The sequence below is a fragment of the Rhinopithecus bieti genome, unplaced genomic scaffold (genome assembly GCF_001698545.2).
Source record: "Rhinopithecus bieti isolate Rb0 unplaced genomic scaffold, ASM169854v2 scaffold_15006, whole genome shotgun sequence".
NCBI lineage: Eukaryota > Metazoa > Chordata > Mammalia > Primates > Cercopithecidae > Rhinopithecus > Rhinopithecus bieti.
In genome coordinates, this window is record NW_016808074.1 from 305,983 (window position 1) to 325,530 (window position 19,548).

At 45.7% G+C, this 19,548-nt stretch overlaps 1 protein-coding gene across 2 annotated transcripts; it reads left to right on the forward strand.

Annotated features, from left to right (window-relative positions):
• The first annotated feature begins 1,612 nt into the window (after positions 1-1,612).
• Positions 1,613-10,466, forward strand: ZNF154 (zinc finger protein 154). 2 transcript variants are annotated; one of them, XM_017885410.1, is made up of 4 exons: positions 1,613-2,439; positions 6,401-6,527; positions 8,615-10,164; positions 10,262-10,466. In XM_017885410.1, exons 1-3 carry the CDS (start codon positions 2,407-2,409, stop codon positions 9,766-9,768), a joined length of 1,314 nt encoding a protein of 437 aa, XP_017740899.1. In that variant the 5' UTR covers positions 1,613-2,406; the 3' UTR covers positions 9,769-10,164; positions 10,262-10,466. The 2 variants fall into 2 exon arrangements, with proteins under 2 accessions (XP_017740899.1, XP_017740898.1); XM_017885409.1 differs by lacking the exon at positions 1,613-2,439 and having other exon boundaries at positions 5,828-6,527.
• Positions 10,467-19,548: the final 9,082 nt, after the last annotated feature.

The window sequence follows — 19,548 nt, forward strand, 5'->3', positions numbered from 1 at the left end:
CCTATTTTATATTCTTATATATTTTATTATAAATTTTAATAAATTACCCAATCTCAGGTATTCCTTTATGGCATCACAAATTGACTAACACATTTCAAACAAAGCTTATGATAATGATATAGATCATAAAATAAAGTGAGAAATTGAATTAAAACAACCACAAGATGTTCTATCCATGGAAAATACTGGCTAGAAGAGGAACTAGAATTAACTTTGAATTGAATGAATCTATTGATACTGTTCTTAAAGTTGATGATGGAAGGAGGTAAAATAGTTGCCAATCTTGTGCATGATTATGAACACCTTTGTGCTGAGCTATTTCGTTTTCTGAAATACTTTGAAGCAATACCCACATCTCAAATAATGCACACAAAGTATTTTGACAGCTGCCCTTTTTGTTCTGTTCTATAAATAGAGAAAATTATGTAGGGTAATATTAAGAAGGAGTGATTTGTAATTAAAAATACCCAGCCAACAAAGGGATGACTGTGGAGAATAGAGATACTTTATAGCTGGAATAGGACAATTTTATGCTTATCTCTGGGGACATCTGGCTATCTAGTTTGACTCTTGGCAAAGAAAGGCAGTGGGAGTTAGAATGTGCTGCTTAAACTCTGAAATTTTTCCGTGTCTTTACAGCTGGCTTTTACCTGGCATAAATGGCTAGGCTGGCTTGGGTCATGCAGCCAGAGGGACATAAAAGTCCCTCGTGGGAATTTCTGTTATTAATTCTTCTGAAATCAAGCTCCATCCCATAGATATTTCTCACCTATACACCCTGAGTGTCTCTGCAGCCAGCAAAGCAGATGAAGGCCTTCTGGGTTGAAGCCCTAGGCCCTCCAATGCTGAAGAGCCCTGTGACGTCTCCATCCATCCAGGCATTCTAGTAACCTGCTTCTTCTGCCTGGAATTTATTCTAAAAATACGCACATGGCTCATCTCTCACTTCCTTCAAGTGCATTTCACCAGCTTTCTGATTAAGAAGTCCCACCTCTCCCCTTTGTCTCTTATCAAAGTAGCATTTCTTTCATTGTTTTTTTTGAGATTGATGTTAGACTTCTAAAAGGAATTGAATATATCTCAGATATCAAGTAAGAATTATGAAATGGATAAAAGTGTTGCTCAGTGAATTGGATACAGTTATTGACTGGACACAGTAATTGGACACAATAATTGACTATGCAGACAAAAGATGTTTTTTGTTGGAATCACAGACAATTCTACCTTTGTACTACGGCTTCAAGGTGACCCAACATTTCCCTTCTATCTTCTGGAGGCACTATCATGCCACTATCTGAAGTAGTTTTTCACCTGTCCCTGACCAAGAGTGCACAGACTGACTTCAATGCTTCCGAGTGCATACATTTGAAATGTAATATGATAGAGGCTGGGTGCGGTGGCTTATGCCTGTAATCCCAGCACTTTGAGAGACCGAGGCGGGTAGATCACCTGGGGTCAGGAGTTTGGGACCATCATAGTGAAACCCCGTCTCTACTAAAAATACAAAAAATTACCTGAGCGTGGTGGTGTGCGCCTATAGTCCCAGCTACTTGGAAGGCTGAGGCACAAGAATCGCTTGAATCCGGGAGGCGGAGGCTGCAGTGATCCCAGATGGCGCTGCTGCACTCCAGCCTTGGGGGCAGAGGGAAACTTTGTCTAAAAAAAAAGAAAAAAAGAAAAAGTAATAAACTTAATATGGTAATGTTTATTAGCTTCCCTATTAGTGGATATATTTCGTGTCTGAATGGCTCTATGGAATGATTTGCATATTTGGATTGGCAGCCTTAGGGAGCGTCTGATAATTTTAGCCTCTGGGAGCCTGCTGAACTTTACGAAGTTTGAAATAATATTCCCCAAACACTTGGGTGATCAGTTGCAGATGGCACTTCTGATACGCTGTCTGATTACGACCCATTTAAGAAAGGGCGAAACCCCTCCACTGCCCTAGGACCTGGATAAGCCGTTTCTCATCGCCCAGCGCCCTGGAGCTTCGCTTTTACTCCAAGAGGCTGGTGCAGAGGGTCCCCAGCCCCGACCTCGGGAATCTGTGGAAACTACATTACACAGAATGCTCTGCGTTGAACGCCACTGCCACTAAGCCAGTAAGAGCTCAGAAGACCTACTTTCTACGAGAGTCACAAAAAGAAAGGGAGGGACTTTTGGCGGGGTGGGGGGGGGGGAGGTCCTCTTCGTGGCGGCCATTTTGGCTTCTCTGGGGTGTGTTCACCGGATCAGAGACAGCAGAGCGCCGGGTTGGGGCCACGAAGGCGTGAGGGGAGTCGTCGTCCCTGCTGCACGAAAGCGTCTAAGCCGTGCGACGCCGCCCTGGGTGACCCACGTCAGGCCTGTCCCCGGGTCCCTACCCTGGTCGCCCGCCGCTCCCGGCCCAGCTCTCCCCACAGTCTGATGGCAGCGGCCGCTCTGAGGGCGCCAGCTCAGGTGAGTGCCGCGTCTCACCGCCTCACACGCCTTCCCCCACCCACTAAAGCCGTCAGTGAGGGGCGCGTGCTCGCGTCCCCGCAGCCCAGGGTCGGGGACACTGAGGCGCTCGTGGGTGGGGCCCCGTTTCCGACACTGCGTGTGACGAGGTGTGGGAGGGCGTGACAGGCGGAGGAGCCGGCGCGTGCAAAGGTCGGAGGCGCGACCCAGCCAGGAGGATTCGGAAAGCTGTTTTCTGCAGGGAAGGAAGAATATGAGGCGGAGTTACTCCTAGGGTTGTTTTTATCTTCATTGTGAGGACGCTAGAAGCCACGGAGAGTTTTGAACAAAGGAGGGACGCCATTTATGTTAGTTTTTTGTTTTTTGTTTTTTCTTTGAGACGGAGTTTTGCTCTTACCACCCAGCCTGGAGTGCAATGGCGCGATCTCGGGTCACTGCAACCTCCGACTCCTGGGTTCAAGCGATTCTCCTGCCGCAGCCTCCCCAGCAGCTGGGATTACAAGCCTGCGTCACAACGTCCGGCTACTTTTTTGTATTTTTAGTGGAGACGGGATTTCACCATTTTGGCCAGGCTGGTCTTGAACTCCTGGTCTCAAGTGACCCGCCTGCCTCGGCCTCCCAAAGTGCTGAGATTACAGGCGTGAGCCACCGCGCCCGCCCTATGTTAGGGTTTAAAAACTTTTCCAGACTGTTCACAGGAAGAGCAGCGATGGGGCGATGAGGACATTGAGATAGTGGGAGGCTGCAACTTTTTTTCATTGCCCTGAGGTGGCAAGAGGTGACAGCACTGAGGCCCGAAAGTAAAACAGCCAGCCTGAGTTCAGGGCCAGGCAGGGGTACAGGGAGGCTTAAGCCCATCGAGTCTCACCAGGGATGCATTCCTCTTTTCGCTGGTACTCCTAGTTGTAGAAGGGCGTAGGGAACTCACATAGGAAGTGGGGAGTGTTCCAGTCCCTCAGTAGCCCCCACCCTCACCCACATGTTCTTGGGATTGTGGTTTTCTAGTATTCTTAAAGTGCTGTTACCCCAATCCTGGGTCTAGTGCCCTGGAGAAATTCCAAGCCCAGGGCTCTACGTCCATGCCAGGGGTTATACTGAGGTGTTCCCATTTTTGGCAGCCAGTGGAAACTTGTGAAAGGTTATCTGTGGCACTGGTATCAGGAGGTCCAAGTGCTTAGTAAAACTAAGCTGAGATTTTTGAGGAAACCATAGATCTCTTTCCTTTTAGCTGGGAACAAAGAGCAGGGGAAAGGAGTCAGGACTGCAGTGGTTGCCTGAAAAGCTGGGTACCTATTCTGGAGGTAATGGGAGGTATGGGTTAAAAGAGGGAGGTGATCTTGCTAAAGTCCTAACAGGGTCCATCCTGTTAGCGTGGAGAGCAGACTGTGGGGTTGAGGGAGGAGGAAAGATCAGAGTGGAAGCTACAGCCAGTCCAGGGTAATGGACCAGAGTCATTGATTAGGAGATGTGTTGCATTCTGGATGCAAATTTTTAAAGGGGGCAACTAAATTTTCTGATGTAGACAGCAAGGGAGTGAAACAGGATTCAGCGATGACCCCACAGTTCTTCAACCGAGATGGAGAAGTTGGTATTAACAGTAATATTCACTGGAGACAACAGGAGCTTTATTTGGTCATGTAAGAGTTTGAGATGTTTCAGAGACATTAAGTAGGCATTAAGTAGGTGGCTGAACACCCAGGTCTGCAAATCTGGGGAGTGCTTCAGAATGGAGACATCCAAAATATGGTGGTTATTGTGTGGACTAAGGTGAGTGAGCTGTGGATTACATTTAGAAGGGTTAATCTTTTTTTTTCTTTCTTTCTTTTTTTTGAGATGGAGTGTTGCTCTTGTTGCCCAGGCTGGAGTGCAATGGCGTGATCTTAGCTCACTACAACCTCCGCCTCCCGGGTTCAAGCAATTCTCCTGCCTCAGCCTCCCATGTAGGTGGGATTACAGGCATGCGCCACCACGCCCGGCTAATTTCATATTTATTTAGTAGAGATGGGGTTTCTCCATGTTGGTCAGGCTAGTCTCAAACTCCTGACCTCAGGTGATCCACCCGCCTCAGCCACCCAGAGTTCTGGAATTACAGGCGTGAGCCACTGCATCCGGCCTAGAAGGGTTAATCTTTAGGCATGGTGGTACAGGTTATTTGGTCAGGAAGGGCAGAGTGGGGGCTAAAGACCAGGCCTTTTGGTTGGATAAGTGGGTGATGTTCTTGGGCTTTCTAACCAGAGGTAAGGGAGGTTAGTGGCTATGGAGGTAGGGTGTTTGGAGAGGATAGTTGGGCAGGTGGCATACGCTTTCAAGGAAAGAGTGGATGTAAGGTGAATGCAGAGGCATAGGTGTATTTGAGGCAAATGGCTGTCCTTTTTTTCCTTAGTGCTTATTCAGCATTCTGTGGAATCACCAGGATTTTTTGATGACTTTGATGGGGCTGGGAGTGTTTTATTCAACCTGGAGGATAAGGCCAGGTGCCAGTGTGGTCATCTGTGACAGTCACTTGGCCTCGGGCAGGTGATCAGTGGAGCTAGTCTTTGAGTGTTAAGTGGACAGAAGGAGGTTGTCACTGCCAAGGGGATAGCAAGTACATCACAGAAGTATAATACGGCCATGGGTATCTGAGATGCACATGTGGTTCTGTGTGGCCTAAGTCTAAGGCAAAAAATGGAGCCAGCCAGGGAGCCTTCATAGGATTTGGGGCTGCTACCACTAGTGGATGCCCTGGGAGATCTAGGGTAGTATTAGATCCTGTTTGAATTTGTCAAGCATATCCTCGATGCTGTGTGCTAAGTTATGGTGTAAAGTCTAAAATTAAGGCCCAGTATGACCTCTGGTAAAATCAGGGTGACATCAAACGGCGTGAGTACAAGTTTCCCTCCCTACTCTTCTCCCAGACAGACAACCCTTTTTATCAAGGGGACCAGGCACAGTTTCTGCCTATCACTTTGTAGCAGATTTCAGCTCCCTACCAGGCCATGGAGTTTTCCAAAGAAGCCCATTGTGGGAACCAGGGGCACTTGATCTTTTTGTTTTCAAAGTGCTTGCATTCCACAGCTTTTGGTTATTCACTTTTTTTCTGGACTAGACCCCCGTGTGACGCTGTGTGGTACATGTTGTCCTCATCTCCCAGGTTCTATGGACATATGATTAATAAACTGTTGTATCATCTTTTTTTTTTTTTTTTTGAGATGGAGTCTCGCTCTGTCGCCCAGACTGGAATGCAGTTTCACAATCTCAGCTCACTGCAACCTCTGCCTCCTGAGTTCAAGCAATTCTCCTGCCTCAGCCTCCCAAGTAGCTGGGATTACAGGCACCCACCACCATGCCCAGCTAATTTTTGTATTTTTAGTGGAGATGGGGTTTCACCATATTGGTCAGGCTGGTCTTGAACTCCTGACCTCGTGATCCGCCCACCTCGGCCTCCCAAAGTGCTGTGATTACAGGCATGAGCCACTGTGCCCTGCTGCTGTATCATCTTTCTAGTGTCAGGTATTGTGTATTTGGCCATATCCATAACCCTAGTGTGGCAATCCTGCCTTCACTAATGGGGTAAAGAGGATGAGATTAAAACAGTGACATGGGGGGTAAGAACAGGGAGATGCCTATGGTGTGGGCAGTGAGGTGGCAGCCCTGGGCTTGGGGCTGTGGTGTCTGGAGATAGGAGGGATGTGTATTCTGAAGAATGACGTGCATCTGGAAAGGGAGTAAGTGACAGCTGCAGGGCCCTGGTATTGAGACTTAGATGACCTTGGACATTCCAGGGGATTTCATGATGTGATAGTATGGATCCTTCCATGCCAGGCCTCCAGCTTAGATGCCTATTTATCCCTGTGCTGGTTTCTCCTCTCAGTTGGGGAGCTTGGGAAGAGAATGGGCATGGGGTAAAGATGAGGGGGTATGCATTGTGGGTCCTTGGGATAGGGGCTCTTGGTGGTTTCATCTGTTCTCATTGTGGCAGGGCACTGTGACCTTTGAAGATGTGGCCGTACACTTCTCCTGGGAGGAATGGGGTCTCCTTGATGAGGCTCAAAGATGCCTGTACCGTGATGTGATGCTGGAGAACTTGGCTCTTTTAACCTCCCTAGGTAAGGTTCTTTTACCCATTCCTGTGCCCTTAGCTGGTCTGTGCCCTTCCTCTTTTCCCTGTCAGCAGGTCTGTCCTTCTCATGACAAGACTATGGGCTCTGCTTCTTTCTCAGTTCCCTGCATAGTTCTGTCATTGGTAAGACTAAGGTGTGCATACTGTCTTCTCCTCTCCTTGAGGAGCCCCCATACCTGTCTCCCCACAGCCTCACAGGGAAGGATGCAGAGTCTGCAGTCTTGCAGTCACCCAAGTGCATCCCACCTTGATTTCCCCCTCCATGTCTGGGTGACTTTTTCCAGATCTGAGGATCCTGTGTGCCCCAGCTACTACTTCCATCCCATAGCTGGCATTTCGTTATGCCTGCCTATGCCAGAGGTTATTGTCACTGACATGGTCACTACTTATGTAGACCATGGACTCTTCTTAGAAAGTATTCCTCTGAAATTTTCTTTGTAGTATTTGTGTGTGTGTGTGTTTTTCCTGTGGGCTGTCATGTGCTGAGTATTTTGTGGGACAGTGCAGGCTACTCTTCTGTTCTTTCTTCCCTTAGTACTTACATTATCCAGATGCCGTATCATAGCAGCAACCTATTCTGTTTGGCGAGCATTTTGATGCCAATGCTAGTGGTCACAGCTCACTTCCAGTTTCCCTTCACCATTCTTGACATTTTGCTGACATGTCAGCTCTACTGCTTGTCACTTCTGCTGTTAACATCCAGCCTGGGGCTAATCCTCACATCTCTGGACTCCATATTTTACCTGTTTTTCTCACTGCTACATCTGCAGTTCTTTCCAACGTTAGTCTCTACATAGTGTGTCATGAGGTATGCACATACTATTTTTTTGTTTGTTTTTTGAGACGGAGTCTCACTCTGTCACCCAGGCTGGATTGCAGTGGCGTGATCTCGGCTTACTGCAACCTCTGCCTCCCAGGTTCAAGTGATTCTCCTGCCTCAGTCTCCTGAGTAGCTGGGGTTACAGGCGCCTGCCACTGCACCCAGCTAATTTTTGTATTTTTTTAGAGATGGGGTTTCACCATCTTGGCCAAGTTGATCTTGAACTCCTGACCTCGTGATCCACCCGCCTTGACCTCCGAAAGTGCTGGGATTACAGGTGTGAGCCACTGTGCCCGTCCTTGCACATACTCTTAAACAGTCCTTGAAGGCCAGCTGCTGCATTGCAGTCGTATTTCCTTGGGCTTGCATATACTATTCTACATAGCACTCAAGTGTCACCAGCAGATAAGCTTCTGCAAAAGTTGTTTGCAGAGAATTTAGTATTAGACCCTGCCTCTCTCTTTGTGATACCTCATGGTTGTGGCCTGTACCTCTTGAGTTCTCCCACATTCTTGTAATCTTTTGTTTTGTTTTGTTTTGTTTTGTTTTTTTGAGATGGAGTCTCCTTCTGTCGCCCAGGCTGGAGTGCAGTGGTGCAATCTTGTCTTGCTGTAACCTCCGCCTTCCGGGTTCAAGCGATTCTCCTGCCTCAGCCTCCTAAGTAGCTGGGACTACAGGCACCCACCACCATGCCAGGCTAATTTTTGTATTTTTAGTAGAGACGGGGTTTCATCATATTGGCCACGCTAGTCTCAAACTCCTGACTTTGTTTATCGGCCCGCCTTGGCCTCCCAAAGTGCTAGGATTACAGGCATGAGCCACCGCACCCAGCCCATTCTTGTAATCTTTATAGCCTAGAATTGCTATGCAGCCTCATCTGCAGCCCAAACCCAACTCTACTGTCATGCAAACAATCCCATGGACTTGTTCCTGAGTTTGTCATACACACACTTGTATAGGGGCTGCCCCCTCCCACCATAGTTATTGTGCACTTCACTAGCATTTCTTGCTTTTAGGTTTTTGGCATAGAGTGGTGGATGAGGAGGCACCTTCTGAGCAGAGCATTTCTTTAGAAGGAGTGACCCAACTCAGGACTTCCAAGACAGGTCTTTCTCCCCAGAAGGCCCCCCACCGTGAGATGTGTAGCTTGGTCTTGAGAGACATTTTGCTCTTGGCTGGGTCCGAGGGGACACATCATAGGCAGAAATTATATAGGGGTGGGGCATGTGAGAAGTAATTGTATTTCATTGCAGATGTTCATCACCGGAAGCAGCACCTTGGAGAAAAACATTTCAGAGGCAATGTGGACAGAGCCTTGTTTGTGAAGACCTGCACATTCCATGTGTCAGGGGAGCCTTCCACCTGCAGAGAAGCTGGGAAGGACTTCCTGGCCAAGTTGGGATTTCTCCATCAACAGGCCACTCACACTGGGGACCAATCAAATAGCAGAAGCGACGGTGGGGCCATCAGTCACAGAAGAAAAACTAATTACAACTGTGGAGAGTACACAAAAGCATTCAGCCGTAAACACACACTTGTTCAGCAGCAGAGAACGCTCACTACAGAAAGATGTTACATATGCAGTGAATGTGGGAAATCCTTTAGCAAAAGCTACAGTCTCAATGACCATTGGAGAGTTCACACTGGAGAAAAACCTTATGAATGTGGAGAGTGTGGGAAGTCCTTTAGGCAAAGCTCTAGTCTCATTCAGCACTGGAGAGTTCACACTGCAGTACGACCTCATGAATGTGATGAATGTGGAAAATTATTTAGCAACAAGTCTAACCTCATTAAACATCGGAGAGTTCACACTGGGGAAAGGCCTTATGAGTGCAGTGAATGTGGGAAATCCTTTAGCCAAAGGTCTGCACTCCTTCAACATCGGGGAGTTCACACTGGGGAGAGGCCTTATGAGTGCAGTGAATGTGGGAAGTTCTTTACATATCATTCCAGTCTCATAAAGCACCAGAAAGTTCATAGTGGATCCAGGCCTTATGAGTGCAGCGAATGTGGGAAGTCATTTAGCCAAAACTCTAGCCTCATTGAACACCATAGAGTTCACACTGGAGAAAGGCCTTATAAGTGCAGCGAATGTGGGAAATCCTTTAGCCAAAGGTCTGCACTCCTTCAACATCGGGGAGTTCACACTGGGGAGAGGCCTTATGAGTGCAGTGAATGTGGGAAGTTCTTTCCCTACAGCTCCAGTCTCCGAAAACACCAGAGAGTTCACACTGGATCAAGACCCTATGAATGCACTGAATGTGGGAAATCCTTTACTCAAAATTCCGGCCTCATTAAGCACAGAAGGGTTCACACTGGGGAGAAGCCTTATGAGTGCACTGAATGTGGGAAATCCTTTAGCCATAACTCTAGCCTTATTAAACATCAGAGAATTCATAGTCGATAAAAGCCTTGAGTGGCAAATGTGGAAAATCTGTTAGCACCCTGGAGAAATTCCTTGAGTACACAGTGAATGTGAGAAAGCTTCAGCTGAAGGCCGTTATCTCATTGAGTGCCACAGAATGCACAAGGGAAAGACACCTTTGATATGTAGGGATGTCCAGTTGATACAACAGTTCTGAAGGGGATCCCTTATGAGGGTGGCATCAGCCTGAATTGAACATCCTATATCTGAACATCTGCATAAATTCCAGGTATGTGGGAACTGCATTGCACCTTTTGCCCTGCCCAGGGCCCATGTCAGATGTATGTCTCTGCTGATACTGTAGTGGAAGCCATTTTACCTCTACTGCCTGGCAGGTGACCACCAGTGTGCACCACTCGCCCACCCCAGTGTATTCAGGTAAGTGAACCTTGGTGTTCTCCCATTCGTGGGAGGAATTTGTAAATAGCCTAAGCATTTATTCCTTTCTTTTTTGTTTCCCTTTCTGATGAGTTAGGCCATGGACCTGACCCGGTTTGGCCCAGAGGACTCTGCTGGTGACCTGAAAAGAGGGACTACATATTTCAGGATATTGTTGGTGTCACATGACTCTTGATAGAGTTTTCCAGCCTCCAGATCACCAACTGTGGGAACCACCTGCCTCTTACTGCCTTGGTTTGTACAATAATAAAGGCCTCATAAATCTTGGGGGTTCTAGTCACTGTATGGGTTCTGCTAACATGAAGGGGTGAATACCTTTTTTTGGAGATTCCCATTGTGTAGCTCAACAGAGACAGGGGCAGTAGGAGGGCAGAATATAGCTCGCTCTCTAGTTTGAGCCTAGTTTTCATTGCTATTCAAGGCCTCCAAGAAAAAACTACAGGGTATTGTCCTAATTTATATCCTGGATGCCATAGAGGTCAGCCTGAGTAGGCAGCAGTTACTATGACATCCTTTGGTGCTTCTGAAGGCAACATGAAATTGTTCTCTTGTTCACAAGGAGTATTGCATTGTGTTCAGTGCTAGTGGGGGAAATCTGTTCCCCAGGTCCTATATGCCTTGATATCCTGAATTCCATAGGGTAGCACCACAGGTGGCAAGATTATAGTAGGAACTGTAATTGTTTTAGAAGTACAGGTGAAAATAACTAACCATACAGATGAGTGGTTTTTTTTGTTTTTGTGTTTGTTTTTTTGAAATGGAGTCTCACTCTGTTGCCCAGGCTGGAGTGCAGTGGTGCAATCTCGGCTGACTACATCCTCCACCCGCCGGGTTCAAGCAATTCTCCTCCTCAGCCTCCCGAGTAGCTGGGACTACAGGCACCCGCTACCACGCCTGGCTAATTTTCTTATTTTTAGTAGAGACAGGGGGTTCTCACCATGTTGACCAGGCTGTTCTCGAACTCTTGACCTCGTGATCCACCTGGCTCGGCCTCCCAAAGTGCTGGGATTACAGGCGTGAGCCACTGCGCCTGGCCTTTTTTTTTTTTTTGAGACAGAGTTTGGCTCTTGTTGCCCAGCATACATTTTAAATCTGTTAGTTTCAGCAGCATGATCATATTTCATGGCTGGTTCCCCATCATTCTGGTAAACTCAAATGCCATGTCCTTTGAGGTTTCCCTCCACCAGTCACACTCTGTTCTTACTGTTTCACTTTCTAGTACATTTATAACTACTGGATACACTTGTTTTCTTCCCCCTCACTAGAATGTAAACTCAACATTGTTTGTATAGTTTTCTTGACTGAATTGGGTGAAGTTCTGCAATGTAGATATTGGCAGTTGAAGCTGAGATTCCAATTCATAATGTTTTTCATTCAGTATTTTTGACATGACTTTTTTTTTTTTTCTATGGATTCTATTTCTTCTATCCTCAGGGACCTTTATCTAATATATACATTTTGATTTACGTTAGTCTCCTCTGCTACTTCTCCTTAAGTAAACATCACTTTCCTTTCCCCTATTCTAACAATAATAATCTCTGATCGTTTTGTGGGCAACTCAGCAGTCAAACTTACCATGCTTTGCTGTCTAGAAAAGTTACATTACAGATTTAATGCTCCCCTACACATTTTCTGACAAATGTCACTACTTAGAGATGCTAGTCTTTCCCATATTTGCACTTAAAAAAAAAAGTGCTTCAAAAAAATGTAAAAGGATACCCCTTCCTTTTGTGTCACGTGATTGTACCAGGTGCTTTTAACTCATGATGTCCCCACAAAGGAGAATTTAGTCTTCATTATTCAGTAGGAGAATGTATGAACGAAAGTCTAACATTTCTCCTGTATGGAGGAAACAGTTATTTGAAGATTTGGAAAAATAGGAACCATCATCCTTCTGGGTATGGGTTCCCAATTTGACTGCCATTAAATTGACAGTATAAACCAGTACTAAATTAATATTTACTGATGTTTATCTTTGTTATCCGCTTATGTTGTTCTTCATTCCTTCAGACAATTCTGTATTTCCCTCTCACACCATTTCTTTCTGCCCAAAGACTTCCCTTTATTATTCTGTTAGAGTAGATTTGCTAGCTATAGATTCTTTTTTTTTTCCTCTGAAGATATATTTACCTGTCATTCATTTTTGAAGAACATTTAAGGTGGGCATAATATTCCAGGTTGAGACTGGTGTTCTTTCATAGCACATGAAAGTTATCCTTCCATTGCCATCTGGCTCCCATCATTTCTTTCGAGGAATAAGCTCAAATTATTGCTCTTTTGAAAGCAGTGTGTTTATCCTCAGCCCTGGCCAGCTTTAATATTTTGTCCTTGGCTTTGTTTCTTAGAAGTCTTGCTAACTAAAATACGTATGTATGTGGTTTTCTTCATATTTATTATCTCTGAGATATGCAGAGTTTTATACCTTTTACCAATTTTTGAAAATTTTCTGGGATTATCTAAACAGATATTGCTTCTGTCTCAGTTTTGCCTCTTTCCAGAACACACTTTTTGGTAGTATTCTGTTTTTTGGTTTTTTTTTCTGTTTCAGTTTGGATATTTTCACATCTTTGGGCCTTGTGGCCCTGTAGGATCTCCTGGCTGGGACAGCCAGGTTGGAAGCTGCTTGGGCCAGGAGCCCAGTGGTATGATGAGCAAAGTACATGGGGTGGGTGAGGGAGACCTGCAGCCCTTGAAAATGGGGTCTGAGCTGTAAATATCTCCATCCCCCTCTCCTCATTGGTCCCCATTCCCAAAGGAATCTCCCCTCCCCTCATGAGTTGAGGGCAATCACAACCCTAACAACAGCTGCCAACCACCACAACTGGCTATGCATGAAGCCCTCTCTGACCCATGATCTGTAAACCTCAGCTCTGTACATCATCTTCATGGCCCCTGGATGGGTCCACTCATTATCTCCATCTTGCACAGGAGTAGAAAGCCCCCAAGAGTGTGTCGCTTCCTTATAAACCCATGGAGAGAAATAGGGAATCCTGGATTCAAACCCAGACTGTAGGACCTAGGGTCTTGGGGAATTCAGCTCCACTACCTTTCTATTCTGTCTGTGCTTGGTGCCAGACCCCATTTCCCTTTGACTCTTCTGAGAGCCCTTCTCAGGTTCCCCACGGCACCGTGCACACTTCCCTGGATGCTGACAATCAAGACTACTAATTTGTTTGTTTGTTTGAGACAGAGTCTCCCTCTGTCACCCAGGCTGGAGTGCAATGGTGCAGTTTCGGCTCAATGCAACTTCTGCCTCCCGGGTTTAAGCGATTCTCCTGCCTCAGCCTCCTGAGTAGCTGAGATTACAGGTGCGCGCCACCATACCCAGCTAATTTTTGTATTTTTAGAAGAGATGGGGTTTCACCATGTTGGTCAGGCTGGTCTTGAACTCCTGACCTCGTGATCCACCCGCCTTGGCCTCCCAAAGTGCAGGGATTACAGGCGTGAGCTACCACACCTGGCCAAGACTACTGTTTTCATGTGGAGCTAATATTGACCAGCTTCCTAAGGATTACCTCATTTACTTATTCCTCCTTCCCCCCAAAAAGAGTAGAGAGGAATGATCATTCCTGTCTCTTAATGTATCTGCAGTTCAGAGAGGGCAAGCAACATCCATACACAACCACGGCTGCCAAGTGTGAGAAAATATTTTAAATAGCCCATTTTCAAGGCATGATAAATCTAAGGACTGACAGCCAGCCTGCAAATGTAACAAACCGCATGGCTCATGCACCTAGAAGGTCACAATAGGTGCACAGAATGTAGAAGAGGGTTCAGGCCATAAAAGGGAAGAAAGTTTCATTATTGGAAATCAAAACTTAAGCAGTAAAGGGGACCAGGGTTTAACCTTGTAAGGGGGATAATGAAACTTAGACATCTGGGAAGATTGTAACCCCATAGTACTTGACCAATGAGTGGGAGGAGGGACTTGAGAGCAAGGAGATAAATTACCTGTTGTGACTACCCTAGATGTGCCTGCCTACACCAGACCCCCTGATCTTGCAAAACTGTTAATGAAAGTCTCACTTTCGCTGTTCTTCATGCCTTTTAGTCCATTCTTTGGGTTTGGGGTGAGTGTGTTTCTCACATAAGCAGCTGAGGTCTATGCTGAACTGGGTTGGCTTGCCTTGGTCCCTTTATTCCTCTGACTGGAAATGCAGGAGACTCTGGGCTGATTCCTCTCTGCCAAGTCTGTGCCAAGTTTGCTAAGCCCAGAACATGAGTAACCACACTGGGACACTGCCACTTGGGGCCTCAAGTCCTTCCCCGCAAACTTACTTCCCATGGTCAGCATTGCCACTGCCTGAACACCTCCAACAGGGTCCCTGGTGTCACTCCAAACACATCACTCTCTCACAACCACATGCAATGATTCATTCCTAGGGTCCTTTCAGTCTTCCATCTAAACACCGCCATAGGATGCTTCCTCTACACCATACTGAACTGTCACTCAGTTATCAGTCACTACTGCAGACACTGGGAGAGAAGATGAAGAATTGAGAATGTCCAGCATGACCATCATGTATCTCTGGCTTTCGCCTCCCAACCCCTCTAGCAGGTGTCCTTAGTCCCAACTGCTCCTCCCCAGCCCTGTGTAAAATCAATGACTGACAATGAGTACTAATCCCCAAGAGCATTCCTTCTCCCACTTGTACTTGACCAACTACTTCTGAAACTGGCTGAATCTGGGCTGAGCCCTCCTATAAAGCCCATAAACATAATATTCTCCTTCCTAGGTCAAATCTGCTCAGACATGTGCATTTCCAGGTTGTGCTGGGGTATGAACCAGTTCCCTCATCAGTACATCCTCTAGTACGCAGTGAGGGGTGTAGGGAGTAGTAGTATCACATCAGGTTGTGCCTGCCTCTTCACAATTGGCCCATAGAAATACTGCAATTGTGTTTGTGACCCACACATCAGATTTTTTTTTTTTTTTGAGACACAGTCTTGCTCTGTTGCCCAGGTTGGAATGCAGTGGCGCGATCTCGGCTCACTGTAACCTCTGCCTCCCAGGTTCAAGCAATTCTCCTGCCTCAGCCTCCTGAGTAGCTGGGATTACAGGTGCGCACCATCACACCCAGCTAATTTTGTATTTTTAGTAGAGATGGGATTGCACCGCGTTGGCCAGGCTGGTCTCGATCTCCTGACCTTGTGATCTGCCCGCCTCGGCCTCCCAAAGTGCTGGGATTACAAGCGTGAGCCCCGCACCTGGCCCCACACATCAGATTTTTGGTTGTCCCTAGCACGTGTCTGTCCCACAAGTCTCTGTGGAGACTGCTATGGTGTGTCAGTATCTCCATCCCATCTCCAGGCTGTGCTGGGGGGTGTCAGTTTCCTGCATCTGTCAGTGTATGCCACAGATGTGTGTGTATGTTGCTAGGCTGTGCTGTCACCACTGTACACCTGTCTCACAACCAGCACATACAATACCTGTAATGTTTATTTCCAGGCTGCTCATGTTGTGGTAGCAAAGGACACAGTGTTTCCAGGTTTGTCACCACCATAAACCTGTCCATTTGGAACAGATCTTAATCACTCATTTCACCAATATCTAGTATACAGGAAATACTTGGGACTGGGGAGCAGAGTGAGTGGTGAACACACTGAACAGAATCTGAGATTTAATAAGCCAAATCAACAATCAGGGAAGTTCTAATGTACAAGCAGTTTAGCAACGTTACATAAATATTAAAGAAGTAAGCAGTACATATAGGTTAATAAACTCGACACACCTACTAAACATCAAATATATTTTGTATGCTGATAGCAATGTGTCTTAAATAAGTAGCAGTTGATACAATTCAGTACTGTATATAAAACACTTATAATTTTGTACACATATACATTTTTATTTTGTATATTAATCTTATAGTTAGGAAAGAGTCCTTAAAATTTAGAAATGCAATCTGAAGACTTTATGCCTTTAATGAAATATCTATAATTATAAATCCACATAGGGACAGATGGAACAAGAACAACCATGAATTGCTTGATAGTTAATGCTGAAAAAAAAGAAAAAGAATGACCACAAAATGATAAATCCACCACTGCACTCCAGTCTGGGTGATAGACCCTGTCTCAAAAAAAAAAAAAAAAAAAAAAGATAAATGATAGAAGACTGGGAAAGGGTTCATCAGGTTTTATAATGACGTCTTCCATTTATAGACATATTTGAAAATAGCCCCTACAAAGGGCAGAAGGGCAGAATATGTCTTTCTATCAGTAATTTATGTTGCAAAGGATAAATTGAATAGGGCTGGAAGAAACATTTGGTTTTGGGAATGTAAGATGTATAAAAACATCAAAATATATATTTTAAAATACACAACTGAACCCCTTCTAAGGTGAAGGATAAAAACCCATACAATTTAAGTTCATTATATCTTAATAAAACTGTTTAAAAACCAAATATTTAAAACTTGCCACTTCCTGATTATTTTACTGTTTTATTGTCATCTTTACTCTTCTGGCTATCTGTGGATACTCTATCAGTGTATTGGAAACAGAATACAAAGGTGTGTTACCAGAAAGTCTTCCCAACTGCAGGTTCAGTGACATCAGTATGGCAGTTTGAAATTGACCACGGCAGCCGGGTGCAGTGGCTCATGCCTGTAATCCCAGCACTTCAGGAGGCCAAGGCGGGAGGATCACATGGTCAGGAGTTTGAGACCAGCCTGGCCAATACGGTGAAACTCTGTCTCTACTAAAAACATAAAAATTAGCCAGGTGTGGTGGTGGGCGCCTGTAATCCCAGCTACTCAGGAGGCTAAGGCAGGAGAATCGCTTGAACTAGGAAGGTGGAAGTTGCAGTGAGCCAGGATCGTACCACTGCACTCCAGCCTGGGTGACAGAGTGAGACTATGTCTCCAAAAAAAAAGGAAAAAGAAATTGACCATGGCTGGGGTTGGAAGAGTAGAGTAAGCTTGGCCTTGTGGATCCATGGCCTGAGAGGGGGTAAGAGGGTTGGGGGTGAGTATGGGTAGGGGCACAGAAAGGAGGGAGTGACAGCTTGAAGCAACAGCGCGACTGTATGCTTAGCTGAGGAGTTCTATTGTTGAAAGAAGGCATGAACAAACAAACCTTTACCAAAGTGAGTTCTTGTTCACGCTACCCACAGGTCACTCCAAAACTCCTGTTTTTCACACTTTGTACAGACAGGCCTTCCAGGACTGTAGGACACACTTGAACACACCAGTGTTGGGACTGGGATTCTTTACTTCCCTCCTTTATGTAGCTTGCATAAATGTTTCCTCAGGGCCTCTTACACTATGATCTTCCTAGGAACTGGGACCACAGTAGTGAATAGGAAAAAAGGCCTTGGCTTTCTCAAACCTTAGAATCTAGTAGGGAAGATGGGAGATTTAATAAGTAGTTTTTTTGTTGTTGTTGTTTTTGAGACGGAGTCTCGCTCTGTCTCCCGGGCTGGAGTGCAGTGGCCGGATATCAGCTCACTGCAAGCTCCGCTCACTGCAAGCTCCGCCTCTGGGGTTTATGCCATTCTCCTACCTCACCCTCCCGAGTAGCTGGGACTACAGGCGCCCTCCACCTTGCCCGGCTAGTTCTTTGTATTTTTTAGTAGAGACGGGGTTTCACCGTGTTAGCCAGGATGGTCTCGATCTCCTGACCTCGTGATCCACCCGTCTTGGCCTCCCAAAGTGCTGGGATTACAGGCGTGAGCCACCGCGCCCGGCCAATAAGTAGTTTTAATAAAATGCTTACACTAAGTAGGCACTCAGTGAATGCTTAATGAAACCAAAAGTATTGCTATAAATATATCTATGTGTATATAGTTCTAACCTTATAACCACGACCTATCTAAAATCACCAAATAAGGATAGACTAAAAATCAAAAAGAATATTGACTATAACACAAGCATTTACATCATGGAAATTGGCAAAGACTACAAACCTAGTTTTAATTTAATACATTATTGAATGCTTAGACTTAAGAAAGTGACAGAGAACATGTTAATGCAGATTAAAAATAAAAAATGTATGGGAAATACAGGCATTATATTGTGCACAAAAAATTGAGGAAAAGGCCAAGTGCAGTGGCTCATGCTCTGTAATCTCAGCACTTTAGGTCGCAGAGGTGGGAAAAATGCTTAAGGCCAGGGATTAAAAGATTAGCATGGGAGACCTTGTCTACACCCATTCACATACATATACACACACACACACACACACACACACACACACACGCAAATTCTGGAACAAGTGGTGAGGAATTTTTAAGAGAAAATTAAAAATTAGGGCCAGGCACGGGTGGTTCGCACCTGTAACCCCAGCACTTTGGGAGGCCGAGGTGTTTGCCCGACCAGCGTGGAAAAACCCTGTCTGTACTAAAAATACAAAAATGGGTTGTGTGTGGTGGTGCATACCTGTAGTCCCAGCTACCTGGGAGCCTGAGGCATGAGAATTATTTGAACCTGGGAGGCAGAGGGTGCTGTGAGCCGAGATTGTGACACTGTACTCCAGCCTGGGCAACAGAGCAACACTGTCTCAAAATAAATAAATAAAAATCAATAAACAATAATTTTAAAAAATGGAGGGCTGGGCATGGTGGCTCACATCTGTAGTCCCAGCTCTTTAGGAGACCAATGCAGGAAGATCTCTTGAGTCCAGGAGTTCAACACTAGCCTGGGCAATATGGCAAAACTCCATCTCTACAAAAATAAAAAATTAGCCAGGCAGTTAGCCATGTGCCTGTAGTCCCAGCTACTTGAGAGGCTGAGGCAGCAGGATCCCTTGAGCCTGGGATGTCCAAGCTGCAGTGAGCCGTGATGGCACCACTGCACTCTGCCTAGGCAGCAGAGTGACACCCTGTCTCCAAAAAAAAAAAAAGAAAAGAAAAAGAGAGGAAAAAAAAAAATCCTCTAATAGAAAAAGAATTAACACAGCAAAGAAACTATACCATAGAAGAATGAGTGAGGAAAATTCCAACATGTCTTTGCTACTAAAGACAGTTACTCTGCACTTTAATGCACAAAAATTAAAAATATTTATATATATATATATATTTTTTTTTTGAGACGAGTCTCGCTCTGTCACCCAAAGGCTGGAGTGCCACTGGCCGATCTCAGCTCACTGGCAAGCTCCGCCTCCCGGGTTCACGCCATTCTTCTGGCCTCAGCCTCCCGAGTAGCATGGGACTACAGGCGCCTGCCACCTCGCCCGGCTAGTTTTTTGTATTTTTTAGTAGAGACGGGGTTCACCGTGTTAGCGCAGGATGGTCTCGATCTCCTGACCTTGTGATCCGCCCCCTCGGCCTCACCAAAGTGCTGGATTACAGGCTTGAGCCACCGCGCCCGGCAATATTTATATTTTTAAAAAATATAAATAAACTGGGCTGGGCATGATGGC